The sequence below is a fragment of the Pongo pygmaeus genome, chromosome 21, assembly GCF_028885625.2.
Source record: "Pongo pygmaeus isolate AG05252 chromosome 21, NHGRI_mPonPyg2-v2.0_pri, whole genome shotgun sequence".
NCBI lineage: Eukaryota > Metazoa > Chordata > Mammalia > Primates > Hominidae > Pongo > Pongo pygmaeus.
In genome coordinates, this window is record NC_072394.2 from 51,830,760 (window position 1) to 51,854,536 (window position 23,777).

The 23,777-nt window shown below is 47.6% G+C and overlaps 2 protein-coding genes across 4 annotated transcripts in view; one reads left to right on the forward strand and one right to left on the reverse strand.

The window, feature by feature from the left end:
- Positions 1-11,781, forward strand: part of DDX27 (DEAD-box helicase 27) — a 52,569-nt gene extending 40,788 nt beyond the window's left edge. Inside the window, exons 12-23 of the mRNA XM_054467463.2 lie at positions 1,040-1,139; positions 1,300-1,441; positions 2,665-2,818; positions 3,876-3,957; positions 4,063-4,240; positions 6,661-6,767; positions 6,948-7,050; positions 9,608-9,702; positions 9,798-9,921; positions 10,311-10,398; positions 11,351-11,425; positions 11,538-11,781. Coding sequence (XP_054323438.1) covers positions 1,040-1,139; positions 1,300-1,441; positions 2,665-2,818; positions 3,876-3,957; positions 4,063-4,240; positions 6,661-6,767; positions 6,948-7,050; positions 9,608-9,702; positions 9,798-9,921; positions 10,311-10,398; positions 11,351-11,425; positions 11,538-11,556 — 1,267 coding nt within the window. The 3' untranslated portion in view covers positions 11,557-11,781. The remainder of the gene's footprint in view (positions 1-1,039; positions 1,140-1,299; positions 1,442-2,664; positions 2,819-3,875; positions 3,958-4,062; positions 4,241-6,660; positions 6,768-6,947; positions 7,051-9,607; positions 9,703-9,797; positions 9,922-10,310; positions 10,399-11,350; positions 11,426-11,537) is intronic.
- Positions 11,782-13,597: 1,816 nt separating this feature from the next.
- The window catches only part of ZNFX1 (zinc finger NFX1-type containing 1), a 32,663-nt gene continuing 22,483 nt past the window's right edge, over positions 13,598-23,777 (reverse strand). For all 3 annotated transcript variants that reach the window (XM_054467466.2, XM_054467467.2, XM_063659331.1), the window contains exons 9-14: positions 23,543-23,682; positions 22,189-22,343; positions 21,361-21,506; positions 20,406-20,516; positions 19,208-19,303; positions 13,598-17,411 (exon numbers count right to left, since the gene is read on the reverse strand). In XM_054467466.2, coding sequence (XP_054323441.1) covers positions 14,967-17,411; positions 19,208-19,303; positions 20,406-20,516; positions 21,361-21,506; positions 22,189-22,343; positions 23,543-23,682 — 3,093 coding nt within the window. In that variant the 3' untranslated portion in view covers positions 13,598-14,966. The remainder of the gene's footprint in view (positions 17,412-19,207; positions 19,304-20,405; positions 20,517-21,360; positions 21,507-22,188; positions 22,344-23,542; positions 23,683-23,777) is intronic.

A 23,777-nucleotide genomic window follows, 5' to 3' on the forward strand; every position in this document is an offset into this window, starting at 1 on the left:
TTGCAAGGCAGGAACTTTGGTTCTTGCACTAAAACAAAAGGTAACTATAAAATAAAACTTGGCCTGGCATAGTGGTTCATGCCTATAACCCCAGCACTTTGGGAGGCCGAGGCAGGCGGATCCCCTGAGGTAGGGAGTTTGAGACCAGCCTGACCAACATGGAGAAACCCCATCTCTACTAAAAATAAAAAATTAGCCGGGCGCGGTGGCTCACGCCTGTAATCCCAGCACTTTGGGAGGCCAAGGCGGGCGGATCACGAGGTCAGGAGATCGAGACCATTCTGGCTAACATGGTGAAACCCCATCTCTACTAAAAATACAAAAAAATTAGCCAGGCGTGGTGGCGGGCGCCTGTGGTCCCAGCTACTCCGGAGGCTGAGGCAGGAGAATGGCGTGAACCTGGGGGGCGGAGCTTGCAGTGAGCAGAGATTGTGCCACTGCACTCCATCCTGGGCGACAGAGCGAGACTCTGTCTCAAAAAAAAACAAAAAAAAAACCCAAAAAAACCAAAATTAGGTGGGCGTGGTGGTGCATGCCTGTAATCCCAGCTATTCAGGAGGCTGAGGCAGGAGAATCGCTTGAACCCAGAGGCAGAGGTTGCAGTGAGCTGAGATTGCGCCATTGCACTCCAGCCTGGGCAACAAGAGTGAAACTCTGTCTCAAAAAAAAAAAAAAGACACTTGGAACTTGGAGGCAGCTGAAGGAATTTGAATGTGGCCTGTACTTTAGATATTCACTCATTCGAAAGTCTTGGGTGTGTTGATGAAGTTGTGTTTCTGTAAGAGAAGGTCCTAGTGCTTAGGAGTTGTGTGCTGAAATATTTGGGGTAAGGTGTTATGACATCTGTGACTGACTTGCCACAAAAAGACAAAGCAAATGTGGCAAAATGATAATTCTTGGTGAAAAGATAAAATAATAAAATAGATGAGTCCTAAATGTAACCAATGACAACAAACAGCAGCCGGTATGCAATCCCGTGTCCCTCACTGTGACCGAAGAGCACTCTCTCCATTTCTGCCATGTCTTTCTCTACTCCCAGGATGCTGGATGAGTACTTTGAGGAGCAGATGAAGGAGATCATCCGAATGTGTTCCCACCACCGCCAGACCATGCTCTTCTCGGCCACCATGACAGACGAGGTGGGCCGAGGGACTTCTCTGGCGGGTGGCAGGTGTGCGCAGAGGGGGCCATGCAGAGGACCCTGGCTGGGCTTGAGGGGGTTTGCCTGGGGTGAGCACTGCTGCCTCCTTCCCCACCACCTTGCAGAGAGCTGAGGAAACCCGGCTTTGTGCTTGGCAGGTGAAAGATCTGGCTTCTGTCTCCTTGAAGAATCCTGTCCGGATATTTGTGAACAGCAACACAGATGTGGCTCCCTTCCTGCGGCAGGAGTTCATACGGATCCGGCCTAATCGGGAAGGAGACCGGGAAGCCATCGTGGCAGGTGGCAGCCCAGGGCAAGTCTGGGCAGGGTGGGCTGGTCAGCTTCCTTGAGCTCGTGGTATCCATGCTGAAGTGCTTGGTTTTTCCCCTGCGCCTCTGCTGTCCAACCTTCCCCAGCACAGAGGCTGCACTGCACTAACGATGATCCGCTGCCTCACTTCTCCATGGGTCCTTCCTCCCTTTGCTTTATTGCCTCACCAGTCCTCTTCGTGTCCTGTTCAACTCCCAACCACTTGGCATCAGCTGCGGTTGTACCCGTCAGTCCAGACCACTGTTCTCTGTTGCCTGGATCGTTGCGCAGCCTCTTGCTCGAGCTCCCCGCTTCCACTCGGCTCTTTGTGACTCTCTGCATTTCAGAGCATTTACAATGATTGCTTGCAGAAGACATTCGTACTTGTTACATCCTTATTTGAACACCCTGCGGTGGCTTCCATTGGTCTTAGACTAAAATCCAAACATCTTAGTCTTTTAGGACTCTTCGGGCCTGGCCCTTGCCTGCCCAGGATCCCAGCCGTGGATGCTTGCTCATGGCTCCAGCCACATTCGCCTGCTTGCACTTTTTTTTTTCTTTGAGGCAAAGTCTTGCTCTGTCGCCCAGGCTGGAGTACACTGGCACGATCTTGGCTCAATGCAGCCTTTGCCTCCTGGGTTCAAACGATTCTTGTGCCTCAGCCTCCCGAGTTGCTGGGATTACAGGCACTTGCCACCACTTCTGGCTAATTTTTGTATTTTCAGTAGAGACGGGATTTCACCATGTTTGCCAGGCTGGTCTTGAACTCCTGGTTTCAAGTGATCTGTCCTCCTTGGTCTCCCAAAGTGCTGAGATTACGGGCATGAGCCACTATATCCAGCCGCCTGCTTGCACTTCTCATTATAAGCTGGTTCCTGCCTCCGGGCCTTCATGTTTGCCATTTCCTCTGTCTAGAATCTTCCCCTGGATCTTCCCATGGATCATCTGCCTTGTCATTCAACCTAATGTCACCTCTTCAGAGAGGCCAGCCCTTAGCTGCTTCCCCCTTGTCCCTGCACTCTCTCTTACAACATTTTTCACCCCCCAGGAATTGGCTTCTCTGTATCCATCCTGGAATTTGAGTTCCATAGGACAGGGACAGTGCCTGTCTATCCAGTGCCAGGCACAGTGACCATACTTTGTAGATGAGGAGGGGGTACATGTTGAATAAGAGCCTAGAAACAGCTGCCAGCTCAATCCTCTCTTCCTGCCAGCTTTGTTGACGAGGACCTTCACTGACCATGTGATGCTGTTCACGCAGACCAAGAAGCAGGCCCACCGCATGCACATCCTCCTGGGGCTCATGGGGCTGCAGGTGGGCGAGCTCCATGGCAACTTGTCACAGACGCAGCGGCTGGAGGCCCTCCGGTAACATTTGGGGTGGGGACTGAGGCTCCCACCATCCTTCTGGGACAGAGCAGATAGAAGGAAGAAGAGGACCCTGAGCATTCTATTAGAGCATTAGCAGGGGACACAGGATGATCTTGGCCTTGAACATTTTAAACTAACCACTGTGAGGTTATGTCTTAGATGCATTTAGGACTCTGACTTCATAGTCAGAGATGACCCTCATGTCCTTGGATGCTTGTCCCTAGCATGGGAGCTGTTGTGTGGGGTGACAGAGGAAGCCGGCTTGGAAAGGCAACACATGGCCTCTTCTTGGAAGCTTTCTGAGAGTGGTGAACATTCCTGGGTCTGACTGAACAAGATTTAGAGTCAAAGTTAGCAGCCATTACTTGAGCATCTACTTTGCCAGGCACTGTGCTGCGTGCTTTCCATGTGATTTCTTGTTTAATCCTCAGAGAGTGGCATCAAAGTGGTTGGCAAGGAGGAACCCTTTAGAACTCTCCACCTAACCCTGTTCATCAGAGGGTGCTGAAAGGTGTTTGTTAAAGATAGGCTGATTTAAACTGAGACAATTGCCTATGCTGTTAGCAGACACAGAACTACGTTTGCTCTGTATGATGGGTTGTTGAAGGGTGGGTGTAAATATCCCATGTGCTCACATTTAGAATCTATCCCCATTTTTTTTTTTTTTTGAGACGGAGTCTCGCTCTGTCGCCCAGGCTGGAGTGCAGTGGCGCAATCTTGGCTTACTGCAAGCTCCGCCTCCCAGGTTCATGCCATTCTCCTGCCTCAGCCTCCCAAGTAGCTGGGACTACAGGCGCCCGCCACCATGCCCGGCTAATTTTTTGTATTTTTAGTAGAGACGGGGTTTCACCGTGTTAGCCAGGGTGGTCTCGATCTCCTGACCTCGTGATCCGCCCACCTCAGCCTCCCAAAGTGCTGGATTACAGGTGTGAGCCACTGTGCCCGGCCTCTATCCCCATTTTATTGCCCTGTTCTGTCCTCTGCTGGCTCAGGCTCTTGTGGAGCATTATTAGGGGAGGGTGTCTGGATGAACAGCTGTTTGTGACTGTTTTAGGCGTTTTAAGGATGAACAGATTGACATCCTCGTGGCCACTGATGTGGCAGCCCGTGGACTTGACATTGAGGGGGTCAAAACGGTGAGCAGACCCTATCTTCCTTGGACTTTTGATGGAAATCTTTTTGCCTCTTCGCGCCCCGCTTCCCTTGCCAGGCCTGACTGATGTTCATTTTTGACCTTCTAGGTAATCAACTTCACAATGCCTAATACCATCAAACATTATGTCCACCGGGTGGGGCGAACAGCACGTGCTGGCAGGGCTGGGCGCTCAGTCTCTCTGGTGGGAGAAGATGAGCGGAAGATGCTGAAGGAGATTGTAAAAGCTGCCAAGGCCCCTGTGAAGGCCAGGATACTTCCCCAAGGTGAGCGGGCACACCTGTGGCAGTGCAGAATGGCTCGGGTGGGCGGGGCAAGGACAGAGTGTAACAGCTGAGAGCAGGTACTTTGCAGTTCAGAGCCAGATTTGAATTCCAGCCCTGCTGCTTCCTTGCCGAGTGACCATGTGCAGGTTTCGCCTCACCTCTCTGAGCTTGCCTCCTGTGTGTAGAAGGCAATTAAGACAGAATTGTAAACACAGTGTCCCATTTAGGTGGAAAATTGGGAAGAGAAGGTCGCTTGGGGCAAAATTCTCACTAAACTCCTCTTTCCCTTACTATTGGTGGTGGGGAAGAGAGAGATCAGTACTCATTCTTTTCGGGTTCTTTCATTGATTTTGTTCCTCTGATCTGTAGGGGTCCTATAAAATACATCCTCTTTAAAGTCTTTTTTTGTTTTGTTTTGTTCTTGAATTCCTAGGCTCAAGCAATCCACCCACCTTCTGCCTGGGATTAACAGTAATGAGCCACCATGCCCAGCCTTAAAAAATTTTAAAGTTATAAAAATAATACATATTTAGCCTGAGCATGGTAGCTCTTGCCTATAACCCAGCACTTTGGGAGGCCAAGGCAGGAGGATTGCTAGAGGCCAGGAGTTCAAGACCAACCTGAGCAATATAGTGAGATGCCTGTCTAAAAAAAAAAATAGCAGGGCGTGGTGGTGTGTGCCTGTAGTCCCAGCTATTCAGGAGGCTGAGGCAGGAGATCGCTTAAATCCAGGAGGTTGAGGCTGCAGTGAGCTATGATTGCACCACTGCACTGCAGCCTGGGCAAAAGTGCAAGACCCTGTCTCTAAAAAATGAGATAAAAAGTACATATTTATTGTTGGAAATTAGTAAATAAAAAAAATGTAATTCTGTGTCAAAGAGCTCACCACTGGTAGCATTTAGGTGTATGTCTTTTCGAACCATTTTTCCTTTCTTAAATGTCCCTTTTATTTTTTTCATTTTCACTGTCTTCATTTAATCAGCAACTAGTTACTGAGTCCTGCTGTGGGCCTAGTGCTATTGATTCTGTTCTAGGTGCTGGGGATACAGCAGGGAACAAAGCAGAGCTGTGGTTCTGGGAGAAAGAGGCAATAAATAAGCTAACAGTAGATGTGATTGAGAACAGCAGGAGGAGACTGCCTCATTAAGCTGTTAAGGAAAGGCCTGTGCACAGCTGGCATTGGAGCTGAGTCCTGGATGATCGGAATGAGGCAGCCATGAGAGGTCTGACGGCAAAGTGCTGAGTTGAGAGAACAAGGGCAGAGGCTGTGAGGTAGGAACGAGCTCAGTGTGTGAGAACAAGAGAGAAAGGTCAGGAGGCTCAGGCGTGGTGAGCAGGGACACACAGAAGATCAGAGCGGTAGGCAGGGGCCACTCTGAGTCTGGGGGATATGAAGCAGAGAAGGCACACATTACAAACACCATTTCCTATGTCAGTAAATGCACAGCTAAATTATTTTCATCAGTTACATAGTATTAGTAATCACCCTTATTTTATTTTATTTTATTTATTTATTTTTGAGATGGAGCCTCACTCTGTCGCCAGGCTGGAGTGCAGTGGTGCGATCTCGGCCCATTGCAACCTCTGCGTCCTGGGTTCAAGTGATTCTCCTGCTTCAGCCTCCCAAGTAGCTGGGACTACAGGCGCGTGTCACCACGCCCAGCTAATTTTTATATTTTTAGTACAGATGGGGTTTCACCATGTTGTCCAGGATGGTCTCGATCTCTTGACCTCGTGATCCACCCGCCTTGGCCTCCCAAAGTGCTGGGATTACAGGCTTGAGCCACTGCCTTATTTTGTTTTTTTAAGATAAGGTCTTGCTTTGTTGCCCGGGTTGGGGTACAGTGGTGCGATCATAGCTTACTGTTGCCTCAAACTCCTGGGTTCAAGCAGTTCTCCTCAGCCTCCTGAGTCGGTGGGACTACAGGTGTGTGCCACCATGATAGCTAGTTTTTTTTTTTTAGATGGAGTCTCGCTCTTTTGCCCAGGCAGGAGTGTAGTGGTGTCATCTTGGCTTACTGCAACCTCCGCCTTGTGAGTTCAAGCAATTCTCCTGCCTCAGCCTTCTGAGTAGTAGCTGGGATTACAGTCGTGTGCCCCCACACCCAGCTGATTTTTGTATTTTTAATAGAGACAGGGTTTCACAGTGTTGGCCAAGCTGGTCTTGAACTCCTCACCTCAGATGATCCACCTGCCTTGGCCTCCCAAAGCATGGGATTACAGGCGTGAGCCACTGCGCCTGGCGTTTTTTTTTTTTTTTTTGTAGAGGCAGAGTCTGGCCATGTTGCCCAGGCTGGCCTCAAATTCCTGGGCTCAAGCAATCCTCCCACCTCAGTCTCCCCGAGTGCTGGGTTACAGGTGTGAGCCACCATGCCTGGCCTACCCTTATTTGTAAATCCTTTTTATTTTCTCCCGTTGAGATGTCATCCTCAAATTCCGGGACAAGATTGAGAAAATGGAGAAAGATGTGTATGCAGTTCTGCAGCTAGAGGCAGAGGAAAAAGAGATGCAGCAGTCGGAAGCCCAGGTGAGGCTGCGAGGCGGGATCTTGTTCACAAGGCTGCTCAGTAAGCAAGCTGCTGCATCCCTGCTGGTGCTGCCCTTCTGAAATGTTTCTCCCATCAGAGCCCCAGGCATTTGTAGGCCGTGGCTTCCTGTGTTAGTAGATACAGGTTTCACGGCAGGCATCCTTTTGTTATCTCTACAGATCAATACAGCAAAGCGGCTCCTGGAGAAGGGGAAGGAGGCAGTGGTCCAAGAGCCAGAGAGGGGCTGGTTCCAGACCAAAGAAGAGAGGAAGAAGGAGAAAAGTAAGTCAGGGAGGTTCCGCAGAAATCTAAATACAGAATTACCCCACAGGACTCAGCAGTTCCATTCCTAGTTCTATACTGTAAAGCAGCGGTCCCTAACCTTTCGACACCAAGGACCAGTATCGTGGAAGACAATGTTTCCACATTTGGGGTATGGGGGGTGCATTAGATTCCCATAAGGAGTGCACACCCTAGATCCCTCGCATGCGCACTTCACAATAGGGTTCGTGCTCCTATGAGAATTTAATGCTGCTGCTGATCTGACAGGAGGCCAAGCGCAGGTGGCAATGCTTGGTTGCCCAGCGCTCACCTCCTGCTGTGCATCCTGATTCCTAATATGCCATGGACTGGAACCGGTATGCAGCCTGGGGGTTGGGGACCATTGTTGTAAAGGATGTAAACAGGGACTCAAACAGATACTTAGATGCCAGTGTTCTTTGAATTACTGTTCATAATAGCAAAAAGGTGGAAACAAACTATGTTCATCAACAAATGAATGGATAAAATTTGGGGTGTGTGTATATATACACACAATGGAATATTATTCAGTCATGAAGTTCTGATACATGCCATAAGGATGAACCTTGAAAATATTAAGCTGAATGAAATAATCCAGACACAAAGGGACAAATACTGTCTGATTCCACTTACCTGAGATACCTAGCTGGGCAAATTCACAGAGACAGAAATAGATTATACATTACTTAGGGCTAGGGGAAGGGAGGTAATAGGAAATCATTAGTGGTTGCAGAGCTTCTGTTTTCGATGACGTCAGTGAGTAGCCTCCTGGTAGGAGTTTTGGAAACAGATAGTGGTGATGGTTGTAGAATGTTGTGAATTTAAGTAATGCCACTGAATTGTATATTAAGATTGGGTAAAATGGCAACCTTTGTTTTATATGTGTATATATAACCACAATAAACATAATTTTTAAAAAGTCAGGAGATATTTAATACAGATTTCCTCTCCATCTCCCTTTAAAAAAGACCCAAAACACTTATAAGTTCACATTGTTCTATGCCTTGCCTTTTCACTTAATTTTGAAGCTTAGAGGTATGTTTTATATAGGCCCACATATGGCTGCCCTTTTTGTTTTTTGTTTTCAGACGGAGTCTTGCTCTGTCACCCAGGCTGGAGTGCAGTGGCGCAATCTCGGCTCACTGCAAGCTCCGCCTCCTGGGTTCACCCCATTCTCCTGCCTCAGCCTCCCGAGTAGCTGGGACTACAGGTGCCTGCCACCACACCTGGCTAATTTTTTGTATTTTTAGTAGAGACGGGATTTCACCATGTTAGCCAGGATGGTATCGATCTCCTGACCTCGTGATCCGCCTGCCTTGGCCTCCCAAAGTGCTGGGATTACAGGTGTGAGCCACCGCACCCGGCCCCCTTTTTGTTTTTTTTAATGGCTTCATGTTCTTCCATCATATGAATAGATTGTTGAGGGACATTGAGGTTGTTTACAATCATTTGCCATCCAGCCTGGGCAGCATGGCAAAACCCCATCTCTACTAAAAATAAAAAAATTAGCCGGACATGGTGGCGCATGCCTATAGTCCAACTACTTGAGAGGTTGAAGTAGGAGGATCACCTGAGCCTGGGGAGGTCAAGGTTGCAGTGAGCTAAGATTCTGCCACTGAACTGCAGCCTGGGCAGCAGAATGAGACCCCGTCTCAAAAGAAACCACCACCACCACCACCAACAAAAAACCCAAAAAATAATCATTTGTCATTACAAACAAGTGATGTAGGGAATAACCTTGCACATATGCCTTTTTACAATTAAGCAAGTGTATATTTGGCTTGCAGGATTCATTCCTAAAAGTGGAATAGTGGGTCAGAGGATGTTTGTATTTCTAGTTTTGTTAGAGGTTGCAAAATTACCCTCCTAGAGGGTATACCAGCAGTTTTAGAAATGCTGTCTATATTTGATGGGACAAAATAAGGGTGTATATAAGTTAAATTTCTGATAAAAATAGAGTTATAACTGTATTGGTGGGTAAATTAGTATAAGTGACCTAAATCTTCATCCTTCATAGCAGGAGGTTTGTAATGAGTATCTTAAATGGATTGAGAAATAGTCAAAAAAGCATGTTATTTAGTGAGATGGAGGTAATCAGTGGAAGAAGTGCTTGCGGCTTTTCTTTTTTTTTTTTTTTTGAGGCAGGGTCTCGCTCTGTCGCCCAGGCTGGAGTGCAATGGCGCGATCTCAGCTCGCTGCAGCCTCCCCCTCCTAGGTTCAAGCAATTCTCTCACCTCAGCCTCCCGAGTAGCTGGGATTACAGGCGCACCACCATGCCCAGCTAATTTTTGTATTTTTAGTAGTCGGGGTTTCATGTTGGCCAGGCTGGTCCCAAACTCCTGACCTCAGGTGATCCACCCACCTCAGCCTCCCAAAGTGCTGAGACTACAGGCACGAGCTACTGCACTCGGCCAAGAAGTGCTTGCCGCTTTTCATTTTAATCTGTTAACTTACCAATTGAAAACGTGTACTTCTTATATCGTAAGCTTAAAAAAAGATAAAATCATCCCTGAAATCTTATGCTTTCTTCTCATCCCAGTTGCCAAAGCTCTGCAGGAATTTGACTTGGCCTTAAGAGGAAAGAAGAAAAGGAAGAAGTTTATGAAGGATGCCAAAAAAAAGGGGGAGATGACAGTGAGTGGCCTCCCTTTTGGAGTTTGGGCCCACTCGGTGGGGTGGGTCAGAGTGGCCTGGTGTGTTCCACAGTCACACCTCCCCACTCCCCCTAGGCAGAGGAAAGGTCCCAGTTTGAAATCCTCAAGGCGCAGATGTTTGCTGAACGGCTAGCAAAGAGGAATCGCAGAGCCAAGCGGGCCCGAGCAATGCCCGAGGAGGAGCCAGTGAGAGGTCCTGGTAGGTGAATGGGGAGCCCAAAGGAGCTTGTAGGAAGGTTTTCCCTGAAACCTGTGCTTTGGGTCAGGGAGAAAATCTGAGGGATGATGACAGTAGCCCACATTATTTGAGTAATTAGTATGTACCAATGTGTACAGCTATCCCTCCATTGGTCTGAGGGGCGCAGTGACCTTGTGGTTGGTGAGAACTAGGATTTGAATGCCAGCTTTTCTGACTCCGGAGCCTAAGGCCTCACCAGCTGCTACTTGGAGGAGCTGGTGAGGACAGAATGAAGATAGTCTTTGGATGCCAGAGCATCCACTGAACTTGGAATCATTACCTTGAACTTAAGGGGATTTAGGAGCCTGGGCCAAAGACAACCATGTGTAACCCATTCTCTCTGTGCACAGCCAAGAAGCAAAAGCAGTGGAAGAAATCTGTATTTGATGAAGAACTCACCAACACAAGCAAGAAGGCCCTGAAACAGTATCGAGCTGGGTAGGATTTTAAGTCATCATGGAGCCCTTGGTATTCTTTTTTTTTTTTTTTTTTTTTTTTTCTTTTTGAGACGGAGTCTCGCTGTGTCACCCAGGGTGGAGTGCAGTGGTGCATCTTAGCTCACTGCAACCTCCACCTGCTGGGTTCAAGCAATTCTCCTGCCTCAGCCTCCCAAGAAGCTGGGACTACAGGCGCACGCCACCACGCCCAACTAATTTTTGTATTTTTAGTAGAGATGGGGTTTCACCATGTTTGCCAGGATGGTCTCGATCTCTTGACCTTGTGATCCACCCGCCTCGGCCTCCCAAAGTGCTGGGATTACAGGCTTGAGCCACTGTGCCCGGCGAGCCCTTGGTATTCTAATGGAAGCTATGAGTCTTCTGCGTCCTTCCCCATTCCCAGTTCTTGCACACCTATAGCTTTATACTATGTAAATTCAAGGGTACCTGTCCTCCACCCCCCACCCCTCTCAGGGCCACCTGAGGATCCCAAGGTGAGAACAGGAGAGGGGTGTTCAGTTAGCACTGTTCCTGCCTTGGAGGTGAAATAGTACATCGTTGGGTTCAGAAATGGAGCTTTCCTTCAGGGGAGTGATAACTCTTTCATCCCAAGTTCCATCCTGCAGAACCCCAGAGAATCCTGGCTTGCTCTTAGGAATATGTTGTCCCACACCATTTTCCCCAGCCCAGGGTATGGGGTAGGGGCAGACTAAGCTTCCCAAGTAGTTGTATATACCTAAGAAGGGCCTCTTCCAACCTTGTTTTAAAGTTGGGCCCTGACTTCCAGAAACATGTTATCAGGTGGAAACACATAAAGGCTTAGAACTTAGGGCCTGAAAATGATGCATCCCAGAGATGCTACTGCTTCATGTAGGAGCTGGGTAGGGTGGGGGTGAGACAACACCCATTTGTTCAACAGTTTGCTCATTTCAGCATGTCATCTTCTCTCACAGCCCTTCCTTTGAAGAAAGGAAACAGTTGGGCTTGCCCCACCAGAGACGAGGAGGAAACTTTAAATCTAAATCCAGGTGATACTGGCTGTTTTGGAGGGGCATAGGTTTTGGGATTAGAGATAAAAACCTTTCATGGAAAAGGAGCTTCTCCATCCTCATTCTGGTCTTAACTCTGATTTTCTTACAGATACAAGAGGAGGAAGTAGCTGTTGTGGCCTGAAGAAATTCATGGGGGCAGCCCTTAAATCCCTTCCCTGTGGGAAGTCATCCTGGCTGGTCTGTCTTTTCTCTATTTGTTTAAAAAAAAAAAAAAAGTTTGGTGTGGTGGTATGGTATGTAGCTATTTTCCTAAGCATGTCTGTCAATCTCCCTTCTTGCTGATTAGCTTTCATATGACTATATTAAATGGAAGTATTTTTGGGAGAAAGAAACCAATCCAAGTGTCTATCTTATTACTATCTCTTCCTCAATGGCAAAATGTGCCCACAGTCTACTAGCTTGGTATCACCACATACAGTTGGAATGCATAATCTTTATGCTTATAGAGGAACTGGGTATGGAGTGAGGAAATTCTTGGTAGAAGTTCTCTTCTAGCCTGGGGAACATAACAAGACTGTCTTTTAAAAAAAAAAAACAAAAAAGTTCTCTTCTGTTGATATTCTAGAACTAAGAGCTAAATGATAGCTGAAGAAGATAGCTAAATGGTAACTCTTAGTTCTAAAACATCAACAGGAGAGAACTTTAGCATGAATGCCAACCATGCACCAGATATTCTGTGTGCTGAATAGAATCCAGTCAACTCACTGCACTCCTGTGAGGCAGGCAGTGATATCCTCATTTTCCAACAAACAGAGGCTTGGAAAGACTAACTTTCCAGAGTTGCACAGCTGGGAATTCAGGTTTTCAACCAACATCTACTTGAACCCACACCTTACCTCTTGCTGCTGTGCTGTGGAAATGCTGCTGGAGAAATGGAAGCCCAAAAAGGACAGAAGGAGCCTTGACACCATAAATTAGTTACTTGCTGCAAAAACCAGAGTCTCTTGTCCTCCAGGCTGGCTTGCAATGACACAATCTTGGCTCACTGCAACCTCCACCTCCCGGGTTCAAGCGAGTCTCCTGCCTCAGCCTCCCAAATACCTGTGATTACAGGTGCCCGCTACCACGCCTGACTAATTTTTGTATTTTTAGGAGAGACAGGGTTTCACCATGTTGGCCAGGCTGGTCTTGAACTCCTGACCTCAGGTGATCCACCCACCTCAGCCTCCCAAAGTGCTGGAATTACAGGCATGAACCACCGTACCTGGCCAAAAACCAGTTTTGATCCTGTAAGAACGTCGGTTCTCATCCTTTTCTGACTCAGAATGAGATGAAAGCTGTGGGGCCCCACCTGGGAAAACTGTATAGTTTGTTATAATTTCAGGGAGTACTTACCACCCTACCCCCAGCTTAAAAATTATAAGTTATCCAGTAGCACATACCCTAGATACTGAAGAGTGTGTTCAAAGCCATTCATTCAGGCTGCACCTAAGTCACCAACAGAGGGTCCAATTCAGAAAATGATGGCACAACTGTGTGATGGAGTACAGTTCAGACTACTGTCTTACTGGATTTTACAGAAAGTAGGTTATTAGGCTAAAAAACCCAAGTGCAGAACTGTGTACTTTTTCTTTTCCTTTTTTTTGAAGCAGGGTCTCACTCTTGCCCAGGCTGGAGTGCAGTGGCTTCACTGCTCACTGCAACCTCGACCTCCCCAGGCTCAGGTGATCCTCCTACCTCAGCCTTTGGAGTAGCTAGGACTACAGGTGCAAGCAACCACACCTGGCTTATGTTTGTATTTTTTTTGTGGAGATGGTTTCACCCTGTTGCCAGGCTGGTCTTGAACTCCTGGGCTCAGGCTGTCTGCCCAATGTGGCCTCCCAAAGTGCTGGGATTACAGATGTGAGCCACCATGCCTGGCCTAAGGGATATGTATTGCGTGTGCATAAGTTCTCTCTGGGAGGACTCAGGAACTGAACAGGGTTTGCCTCTGGAGAAAGAAACTTCAGGTATACCCTTTTGTACAGGCTGAAAAAATGTTCTTTTTACCGTGGGTAAAAATGATTCATTCACCAGCTAAATAAAAATCCTGTATCACAAAAACAAAATCACAGCCTCATTGTAGACAGTGCCTTCCCTGTCCCCGTCTTCACTGTCTTTGGCTGTCTGAGTTGCTTCTGAAAATTGAGGATACACGTGGACCACTGATTTTCTCAATCATTTTTAATTGGCTTTATAAGCTAAAGTGCATAGTAAAGACAAAAAAAGGAAATGCATACATAGGAAAGGGACACTTAGAAAGGACCTGAGATACCTAAATGTCTGTTCTAAGGAACACTGGAAGGAGGGAATGCAGATGCAGGCAGCAGGCCTGGGTCTGGCTTCTGGCCTGAGTTTGCAGCCTGCAGAAGCTGCTGGCTTGCTAGCCCTACCCAGGCAACAGCTCCAAGAGGGAGTGTTGGGATGAAGGATCACACTTGGGATAGGTGCTGCTGGTACCAAATGTGATTTTAGCTCCATTCAGGGCCCAGGGGTAACCAGCAGTGCCACCAAACCTGTCAGCAGGTAAAGAAACTTCTACCATCCCAAAGTGCAGGTTACAGGAAAGAGGTCACTCCTTAATGACGACCTGGGCCTGCTGCATAAGGCCCATCTTATGCAGCATGTGGGCTGTCCCATCTTGCCCACTCTCAGTGACTATGTAACTGTGTCAGGGTGAGTTGGTGCAGTCTTTGTCTTATCACGTGCCTCCATCTCCTGGAGGCAGGGTGCCCAAGGAGGGCAGGAGGGGTTCTTGTGCTCCTTTAAGGGATAAGCAGTTCATAAACAATGATGGGCCTCTGTTTATTATGAGAGTTAGTCTGCAAATTAGGGCCTGGCAATTAGAATCGGTCTGCATCAATGAGCTCATACTCTGTTCCTGGGGAACAATGTAGAATAAACAATTGACCAAGTAAAGACCCAGAGATACCACTAGGTGGCCCTAGGTGGAAGCCCCAAACATGTTCCAGGGAGTCTGTCCACTAATTTGCAGGAGAGAAGAAGGGGTGAGATTTGTTAACTTTGCTCTCAGCTCTGGAGATAAAGTGCTTACTCTAGCTCAGGGGTAAATCTAGAAACAAATGTGGGTGAGCCCTAAAAGTGGATCCTTAAATAGGTGCTAAGACTAAAAAGAATGATTTTTTTTTTTTTTTTTGAGACAGAGTCTTGCTCCTTTCGCCCAGACTGGAGTGCAATGGCATGATCTCAGCTCACTGCAACCTTCGCCTCCCAAGTTTAAGCAATTCTTCTGCCTCAGCCTCTCAAGTAGCTGGGATTACAGGCGCCCGCCACAACGCCCAGCTAATTTTTGTATTTTTAGAAGAGACGGGGTTTCACCATGTTGGTCAGGCTGGTCTCGAACTCCTGACCTCATGATCCGCCTGCCTTGGCCTCCCAAAGTGCTGGGATTACAGGCATAAGCCACTGCGCCCAGCCTAAAAAGGATGATAATAAAAAACAAACTTCAGTTCCTTCATTAGGGAGCTGGCCCCAGTTATTCAATGGCGAGGGCAAAAGGCAGTGGTGTACCATCTTCCTACATCATCCCCTGCATCTCCTCAAAGTTCATCAGGTTGTTGGCCATGTCAGACCAGGCAGCATGCTGGGCTCCATCCATTTCAGAAGCAAGCTGGTTGCTTCTTTCCAGAGTATGATTTGTGCCACCAATCACTTCCTTACAGTCAGGACATGTGCCCCTCTCCATGGCTCCCCCACAATCGCCAATCACATAGATATGGCCATTGCGGCACTTGAACCAGTGACCACGAGGATAACCTATGGCACTGACAATCTGCACTCGCTCTTCTTCTGAGATGCCCAGGCCAGAGCAGGGAAGGGTGGCTTTTAGAGCTTCCATCTTTTCCTGCACAAGTTGTTCATCCTCTTGGGTGAACTTACATGTTTTCTCGAGGATATTCTGGACACTATAGACCTCTACTGCTATGCTATCTTTCACCTTCTTCTCTGCTATCTTGTAGCGGGTCAGAAGGTTCACCAGGTATGTGAGCCTCTGGATTTCACTTCGGAGGTCACTTAGTTCCTGGCTAGTGAAGCTCAAGCGCTTCTTGGCCAGCCACTCATGGACCTGGTCTAGTCGAGTCCTCACTCTTTTCTGTTCTAAGACATGCATCTTTTTCAGGGAATCCCACAGGCTGGCCAGGTGGTCATAGAAGCTGATGTAATTCTCAACCAGACCCAGGTCCTTCACTGACAGATTTTTCTGGGCCAGCTTCTCCTTTAACATCAGGAAGTCTTTAGGAAGCAGCTGGTGGAGGAGGCTCTTCCTCTCCAGCAGGGCCTTAAGCCGTTCCTGGCTGGTTGCTATTTCCCCTGCTGAGCCCTGGATCTTTTCCTTGATGATTTCAATCTCTTCTAGCCGCTGTTTTATGCTAGTTCCATACCTCAGGTTTTTGCGGATGGGCACCTGGCAGATAGGGCAGACTTTCAACCTGATGGCGACTTCCTCATCCTTCTGTTCATTCATGTAGCGGTCTAGGGCTTGCACCTCAAAAATGTGGCTGCAGTCTTCTAGCTGCACAAAGCGGGCATCAGGCTCATCCTCAAAGCCAAAGAATATTTGGGTGACCTCATCCATGTGGCAGATCCGGCATTTCTTGGGGCATGGCTCCCCACAGAGACCAATGCAGGGGTGGCCACAAACTAGCAGCTTAGTACAAGGCACATAGCATGGGGGTCGGTTGCAGGGCTCAGAGCAGAGTTTGGTGCACTGGTAGTGCTGGCAACGCCAGACGCAGGGTTCCACGCAGGGACTACACAGCTCCCCACATTTCTTCTTGCACTGGCTGTGGACACAGCGGTTCTGACAGGTCCGCTGGCAGGGTGGGCACTCGCCAATGCACGGTTCCTGGCACTTGTGTGAGCAGATAAGCAGGCGCTTGCAGGGCTGCTGACAGCGTTCATGGAAACGCCCTTCGAAGCAGCTGTGGCAGGAGCCTGGGCAAGGATGCCCGCAGTCCAAGATAGTGCCACACTTTGTGGTACACTTGACTAGCAGACCACCATAGAGGAGGCCTTCCACATGACCACATTTTACCGGTTGACTGTGCCCACACTTGAGTTTTACGGTGACCATTTCTGAACACAGCTGCACACAGTCCTCACCACATGGATGGCTGCATCTGTGCCCACATCTCAGAGACTTGGAGCAAGGCTCCTGGCAGCAGAAATCTGACTCAGGCACGGAACAAGGGACCATTTGTTCATGGCCGCACTGAGGAATGGTTTTGGGCACCTTCACCTGACAAGGCTGACACTCCTGGAAGCAAACAAGGGGACACCGGTGCCCTTCCTGACAGATGACCTTCTGGCATGGCTTCATGCACTGGAACTCCTTGTGTGAAGAGTCATAAGGGTGGCAGGCACGGGTGCAGACATGCCCACATCCCAGGCGGAACTCACAGGGCAGGCTGCAGCCTCCTTCGGGTACTTTTTGGAAGTCAGAAGCTTTGGATACTAAGGTGTGGGTTTCAGGGTGGTTCTGGCAGCACAGCCGGAGCATGGGGCCTATTTGATTGTTCTCTCGAAGTGTATGAATGATCTTGCTCCACAGGGGCACCTTGGCCAGCATCTGCATGTTTCCGATGCAGTACATTCCCTTCTTGGCTCGGGACAAGGCCACACAGATGCGGTTGGATATCTGCAGAAAACCCACCTTGCCTTCTTGGTTGCTCCGCACTAGGGAGAGGAGGATGATGTCATTCTCTTCCCCTTGGTATTTGTCCACAACATGGACCCTGACACCAGCAAATGTCTTGGCAGGCATCAGTTTGCGCAGGCAGAAGAGCTGCCCGGTATAGGTAGTGAGGATGGTGATCTGGGAAGGCAGATATTCCTGGCACAGGAAGTACTTGCACAGCTCTACCACAAAGTGAGCCTCATGCTGGTTCTGATGGCTTTTGCCCTCTTGGATTTCCTGTTCAGGAAAGTTGTGTTCTACAAAGAAAAGGTTGGAAGACACCCCCTGACAGGGAAAAGAAGTGACATGTTAAAAGGTTCATTCATGGCACTTGTTTTTTTCTTCCTCTTTTGACATGCACTGGCCACTTAATCTGCTCCAGAAAGAGACCTTGGAAAGCTTTCTGTCCCCTCAACATCACTATCTTTAGTTCTTTAGTTAGTCATTGTGTGCTTCGTTTTGGGGCCACAGCAAGTTATAAAAATAAAAGATTATGTCTCTTTCAGTTTTCAAGATACTTGTTTGATGTTAATATTTAAAAAAGCTGGCCGGGTGCAGTGGCTTACGCCTGTAATCCCAGCACTTTGAGAGGCCGAGGTGCGTGGATCACCTGAGGTCAGGAGTTTGAGACCAGCCTGGCCCACATGGTGAAACCCCGTCTCTACTAAAAATACAAAAATTAGCTGGGCGTGGTAGTGGGCACCTATAATCCCAGCTATTCAGGAGGCTGAGACGGGAGAATAGTTTGAACCCAGGATGCAGAGATTGCAGTGAGCTGAGATCATGCCACTGCACTCCAGCCTGGGTGACAGAGTGAGACTCTGTCTCAAAAAAAATAAAAAATAAAACAGCCATCCACAATCCAACCATTATAGCTGAGAGAACAAGCAGTGCTGTGAGGATGATGATGATGACAGAGCAGCTAACTTACTGAGCACTCCACTGTGCTGACTGCTTTATATACATTACCTCCTTCCATATAGTAATGGGATATGGCAGGAGCCATTATTCTTATTGTCCGGAAGAACCTGATACTCAGAATTTATTTATTTATTTTTAAAAAAGAGACAGTCTTGCCATGTTCCCCAGGCTGGTTTTGAACTCTTGGCCTCAGCTGACAATTTTTTTTTTGATATGGAGTTTCACTCTTGTTGCGTAGGCTGAAGTACAGTGGCATGGTCTTGGCTCACCACAACCTCCACTTCCCAGGTTCAAGCGATCCTCTTGCCTCAGCCTCCCAAGTAGCTGGGATTACAGGCACCCACCACCATGCCCAGTTAATTTTTGTATTTTTAGTAGAGATGGGGTTTCACCATGTTGGCCAGGCTAGTCTCGAACTCCTGACCTCAGGTGATCCGCCCATCTTGGCCTCCCAAAGTGCTGGGATTATAGGCATGAGCCACCACACCCAGCCAGGCACACACCACCACACCCAGCTAATTTTTGTATTTTTAGTAGAGACGAGGTTTCACCATGTTGGCCAGGATGGTCTCGATCTCTTGACCTTGTGATTTGCCCACCTTGGCCTCACAAAGTTCTAGGATTACAGGCGTGAGCCACCACGCCTGGCCAGAATTCTTATGTAACTTGCTTAAGGTTAACTTTTAAACTTTTTAACTTTTTTTTAACTTTTTAACTTAAGGTTAACTTAAGCCAACTTTTAAAAAGTTGGCTCTACTCCCTTCTGAAAGGCTTTCTTTTTTTGTTTTTGACAGGGAGTCTCTCTCCGCTGCCCAGCCTGGAGTGCAGTGGCGTGGCATGATCTCAGCTCACTGCAACCTCCACCACCCGGGTTCAAGCAATTCTCCTGCCTCAGCCTTCTGAGTAGCTGGGATTACAGGTGCTTGCCACCATGCTCAGCTAATTTTTGTATTTCAGTAGAGACAGGGTTTCACCATGTTAGTTAGGCTGGTCTTGAACTCTGACGTCAAGTGATCTGCCCACCTCAGCTTCCCAAAGTGCTGGGATTACAGGTGTGAGCCACTGCACCCGGCCACTGAAAAGCTTTTTCATCTTGAGGAAATTATAGCTTTTTTAGGTTGCTGACACCATCCAAGAAAGATCAGGTAAGACAGACTCACCTTAATCTTCTCATACTTAAGAACAGATGGATGATTCTCCAGATCCTGGTAAATGTGGGGGGTCAAAAGGCGGGCAATTTCAGGGCACATACGGTGCTGAAAAAACACATGCATGTCATTAGAAACATGGGAAGAGCACACAGACAATTTCTTTAAAGATAAAGTTGCTGTTAGAAAATTTAGGGAGGGCCAGTTGTGATGGCTCGTATCTGTAATCCCATCACTTTGGGAGGCCAAGGCAGGAGGATCACTTCAGCTCAGGAGTTTTGAGACCAGCCTGGCAACACAGTGAGCCCTCGTCTCTATTTTTCTTTCTTTCTTTTTTTTTTTTTTTGAGATGTGTCACCAAGGCTGGGGTGCAGTGGCATAATCTCAGCTCATTGCAACCTCTGCCTCCCAGGTTCTAGTGATTCTCCTGCCTCAGCCTTCCAAAAGTAGCTGGGACTACAGGCATGAGGCACCACGCTTGGCTAATTTTTTGTATTTTTAGCAGAGACAGTGTTTCGCCATGTTGGCGAGGCTGGTCACGAACTCCTGAACTCAGGTAATCCGTCCACCTTGGCCTCCCAAAGTGCTAGGATTACAGGTGTGAGCCACCACACCCAGCCTCTATTTTTCTTTTCTTTTTTTTTCTGAGACGGAATCTAGCTCTATTGCCAGGCTGGAGTACAGTGGCATGATCTCGGATCACTGCAACCTCCACCTCCCAGGTTCAAGCGATTCTCCTGCCTCAGCCTCCTGAGTAGCTGGGATTACAGGCGCCCACCACCACGCCCAGCTAATTTTTGTATTCTTAGTAGAGACAGGCTTTCACCATGTTGGCCAGGCTGGTCTCGAAGTCCTGACCTCAGGTGATCTGCCCGCGTTGGCCTCCCAAAGTGCTGGGATTACAGGCATGAGCCACCGCACCTGGCCTCTATTTTTCTTAAAAAAAAAAAAAAAGAAAGGAAAGAAAATCTAGAGAGATAGAGATTATCATTTGAAAAAAATGAGAAGGCATAACATAAATAGCTCCTTTGTCCAACAAAAACTCAACACGGTGATCTTGTGGTGTTTTAAAACAGAAAATGTAAGGTTGACAGAGTCATTTCAGTATTAAATTACTTTTATTTATATGAGACCTCTTTTGCTGGCAACTGGCAGCTTCCCAGGAGCTTTCTCCTGGGCATTTGGTAATAACAGAGGCCCAGCTTCTCACCTGGTAATTCAGACGGACAAAGGGAATGTTTACTTTCACTAGCCGTTCAAAAAGGGACACCTCAAGGTTGAAGTTCTTGGCCAGATCATACACGTTGGCACTGGGGCGCAGCTGAGAAGAGAAACATGGCTCAGGATTCTCTACTGATAAAGTCATTTAACCATCCATACTTCCATCCATCCAACCAACCATCAAATGTTTTTCAAGTGCTGACTACGTGCCAGGCACTATTCTACGTACTCACAGTTTAAGGATTAATAATGACAAGGGTTAAGGATTAGTAGAACTAAAGGTGATATGACAGAGTGCCCTATGGTGGGTTTTTTCTAGCTAGGCCTCTGAACAGTGACATCTGAGTAGACACTAGCATGGCAGAAGTTGCCAGTTCTTCAGTCATTTGAAAAGCAAGATCCATAATGGGGAGCGGAAAGGACACAGTGGGACACCATGAGCAAATGGGATGAAGTCAGAGAAATAAGCTGAAACCTGATCAGATCACATAAGCCTTTGTGGGCTACTTTAAGAAGCTTGATTTTTATGCAAGTGCAATGGGAAACCACTGGAGGGTTTTCAGCTGGAAAGTGATATTATCTATCTACTTTTTTTTTTTTTTTTTTTATTCACTTTGGCTCCTTTATGCAGAGTGCATTAGAGGGTAGCAAAAGTGGAAGCAGGGAGACCGAGGAGCATGCTATTATAATACAGTCCACTCAAGAGGCCATGGTGGACTAGGTAAATAGCAGAGGGAATGGATGAAATAAATGACGTTGCCACTAAAATATACCCCAAATCTAACAGCACCTGCTCTTAGCCTGAACATGGGAGGTGAAGATAAGAGGAATCACAAAAAGCTACTAATAAGCTTGAGGACTGTTGAAGCAGAGGCCAGGGTCTTCCTTTATGATCTCACCCCCACGGAGAGCCAGCCCATCTTCTAGGGGGGCTCCTGTTTTACCTGCTGGTGGTCCCCAATCAGAATGAGGTGCTGGCAAGCTTTGCTCAATGTGGCAATGGTATGGGCCTCAAGGACTTCCGCAGCTTCTTCCACTATGACAATCCTCGGCTCCACCTTCTGTAGGATCTGGCGGTATTTGGCAGCACCTCAAGTGAGGAAAGAAGAGAAAGGCTCCTCTGAGCTGAGGCACAGGACCCACAGGGCTACTGGGCCTCTGGGAATCCACTTCTGTATCTTCCCTGAACCTGGATCAGCGACAACTAGTCCTTATAGTGTTCTGGGTGGTCTCCAGAACATTAAAACCGTGTTGGTCACTGTTGGAGTTTCAAACCCAGCAGGAGAAAGTGAGTGAATTTCTTTTCTTTTCTTTTTTTTTTTTTTCTTTGAGACAAAGTCTCACTCTGTCACCCAGGCTGGAGTGCAGTGGTGCGATCTCGGCTCACTGCAACCTCCGCCTCCCAGGTTCAAGTGATTCTTGTGCCCCAGCCTCCCGAGTAGCTAGGATTACAGGCGCCCACCACTACACCCGGCTAATTTTTGTATTTTTAGTAGAGACGAGATTTCACCATGTTGGCCAGGCTGATTGCAAACTTATGACCTCAGGTGATCCACCTGCCTTGGCCTCCCAAAGTGTTGGGATTACAGGTGTGAGCCACTGCGCCTGGCGAAAGTGAGTGAATTTCACCAGGAGTTCTCAAAATATGGGTGCTTTCAGTAGCTTTTCATGGTATTTTCCTACCAAAGCAGCTCCTCTTTACCTGTCCTTAGATAATCTGGCACCAGAAGTGAACTTAGATGCAACAGGTAAATTTCTCCACAGTTGCTTACCTGTGGTTGTCATTCCTACAACCTGGGCATCTTTAAGAATGTGCAGGTCTTCCTGGAGTCTCAGCTCGGCCATTCTTTCTGCTGATGTGCGGTACTGGCGTTCATAGCTGAGGATCTTCCGGCGGGTGTCAGCCTGGTACAACTGTAGCCAGAGCCTGGAGAATGGGAAGAACCAAGGAAAGAAAGCCACATGCTCTTTGAGAAGGTGGAAGAACGCCCTTCAGTGTGCCCAGTGTATGAAGTGAACCTTGGACCCTTGGAGCATAGTGACAAACAGAGAGATACATTCAGGGACCTAAGAATCCAAAATGCCCAACAAAAAGATGTGCAGAGTGGTCAGGAGCTAAGGAAAGGAGTGAGATAAAGAACAAAGGTTAACTGTGGGAAGAAAATAAGAGACTTTAAAATCTTTGGGAAGAATTTCTCATAAATTCTCCCAGCTGCAGCATCCCTGCCTAATTTCCCTCCCATCCTCTAATTCTCCATAGAGTATTTATTTTATTAGTAAAACTGATGATGTCACTAATTGCTGTAAAACTTTCCAATGGCTTTCTACTACCTTTTTTTTTTTTTTTTTTTTTTTTTTTAAAAGACAGAGTCTTGCTCTTTCACCCAGGCTGGAGTGCAGTGGCATGATCTCGGATCACTACAACCTCCATCTTCCAGGTTCAAGAGATTCTCCTGCCTCAGCCTCCCGAGTAGCTGGGATTATAGGCGCCGGCCACCACGCCCAGCTAGTTTTTTGTGTTTTTAGTAGAGACAGGGTTTCACTGTGTTAGCCAGGATGGTCTTGATCTCCTGACCTTGTGATCCGCCCGTCTCGGCCTCCCAAAGTGCTGGGATTAAAGGCGTGAGCCACTGCGCCTGGCCTCTACTACTTTTTTTTTTTTTTTTTTTTCCTGTAGGGATGAAGTCTCACTATGTTGCCCAGGCTGGTCTTGAACCCTGGGCCTTAAGTGATCCTCTAACCTCAGCCTCCCAAAGTGCTGAGACTACAGGTGTGAGTCATTGTGCCTGTTACCTCTCTGTTCTTTTCTTTCTGAGTTTTCATACCCATTTTTAACTTTTTATTTGTGCAATTATGTGATTAATTTGTTACCCTGGATAGACTCCATAGGCTCCACGAAGGTAATAATTAATTTGTTACCCTGGATAGACTCCATAAGCTCCATGAAAGTAGAGCAAAGTGTCTATTCTATCCCATGGCTGTATCCCTATCACTCAGCTCAGTGGTGGTGCTCAATCAATTATTAGTTAACATCGTTTAAGGTCTTGGAGGTGGAGAATGTTCTAGGAACAGAAAAGGAACTCCCTGGAGAAATTACATGGGTTGGCTGGGTGTGGAACACAGTACCTATAAAGCTGCCAGCGAGAACTGAGGTCCAGCTGCCAAACATCCTCGATCTCATTGGCCTTGGCTGCAGTCATGGTGTTCAGTTTGCGAAGCTCATCCTTCACTCTTTTTTTCATTTTCTTTTTTTGGTTGCGCTGGGTCTGCAGACATCAATACCAGGCAGGGTACTGTCTGAGCAGAGGCAGGCTTGATTTTAAGCCCAAGGCAGGGGCCACAGCACATAAGAAAAAGGGCT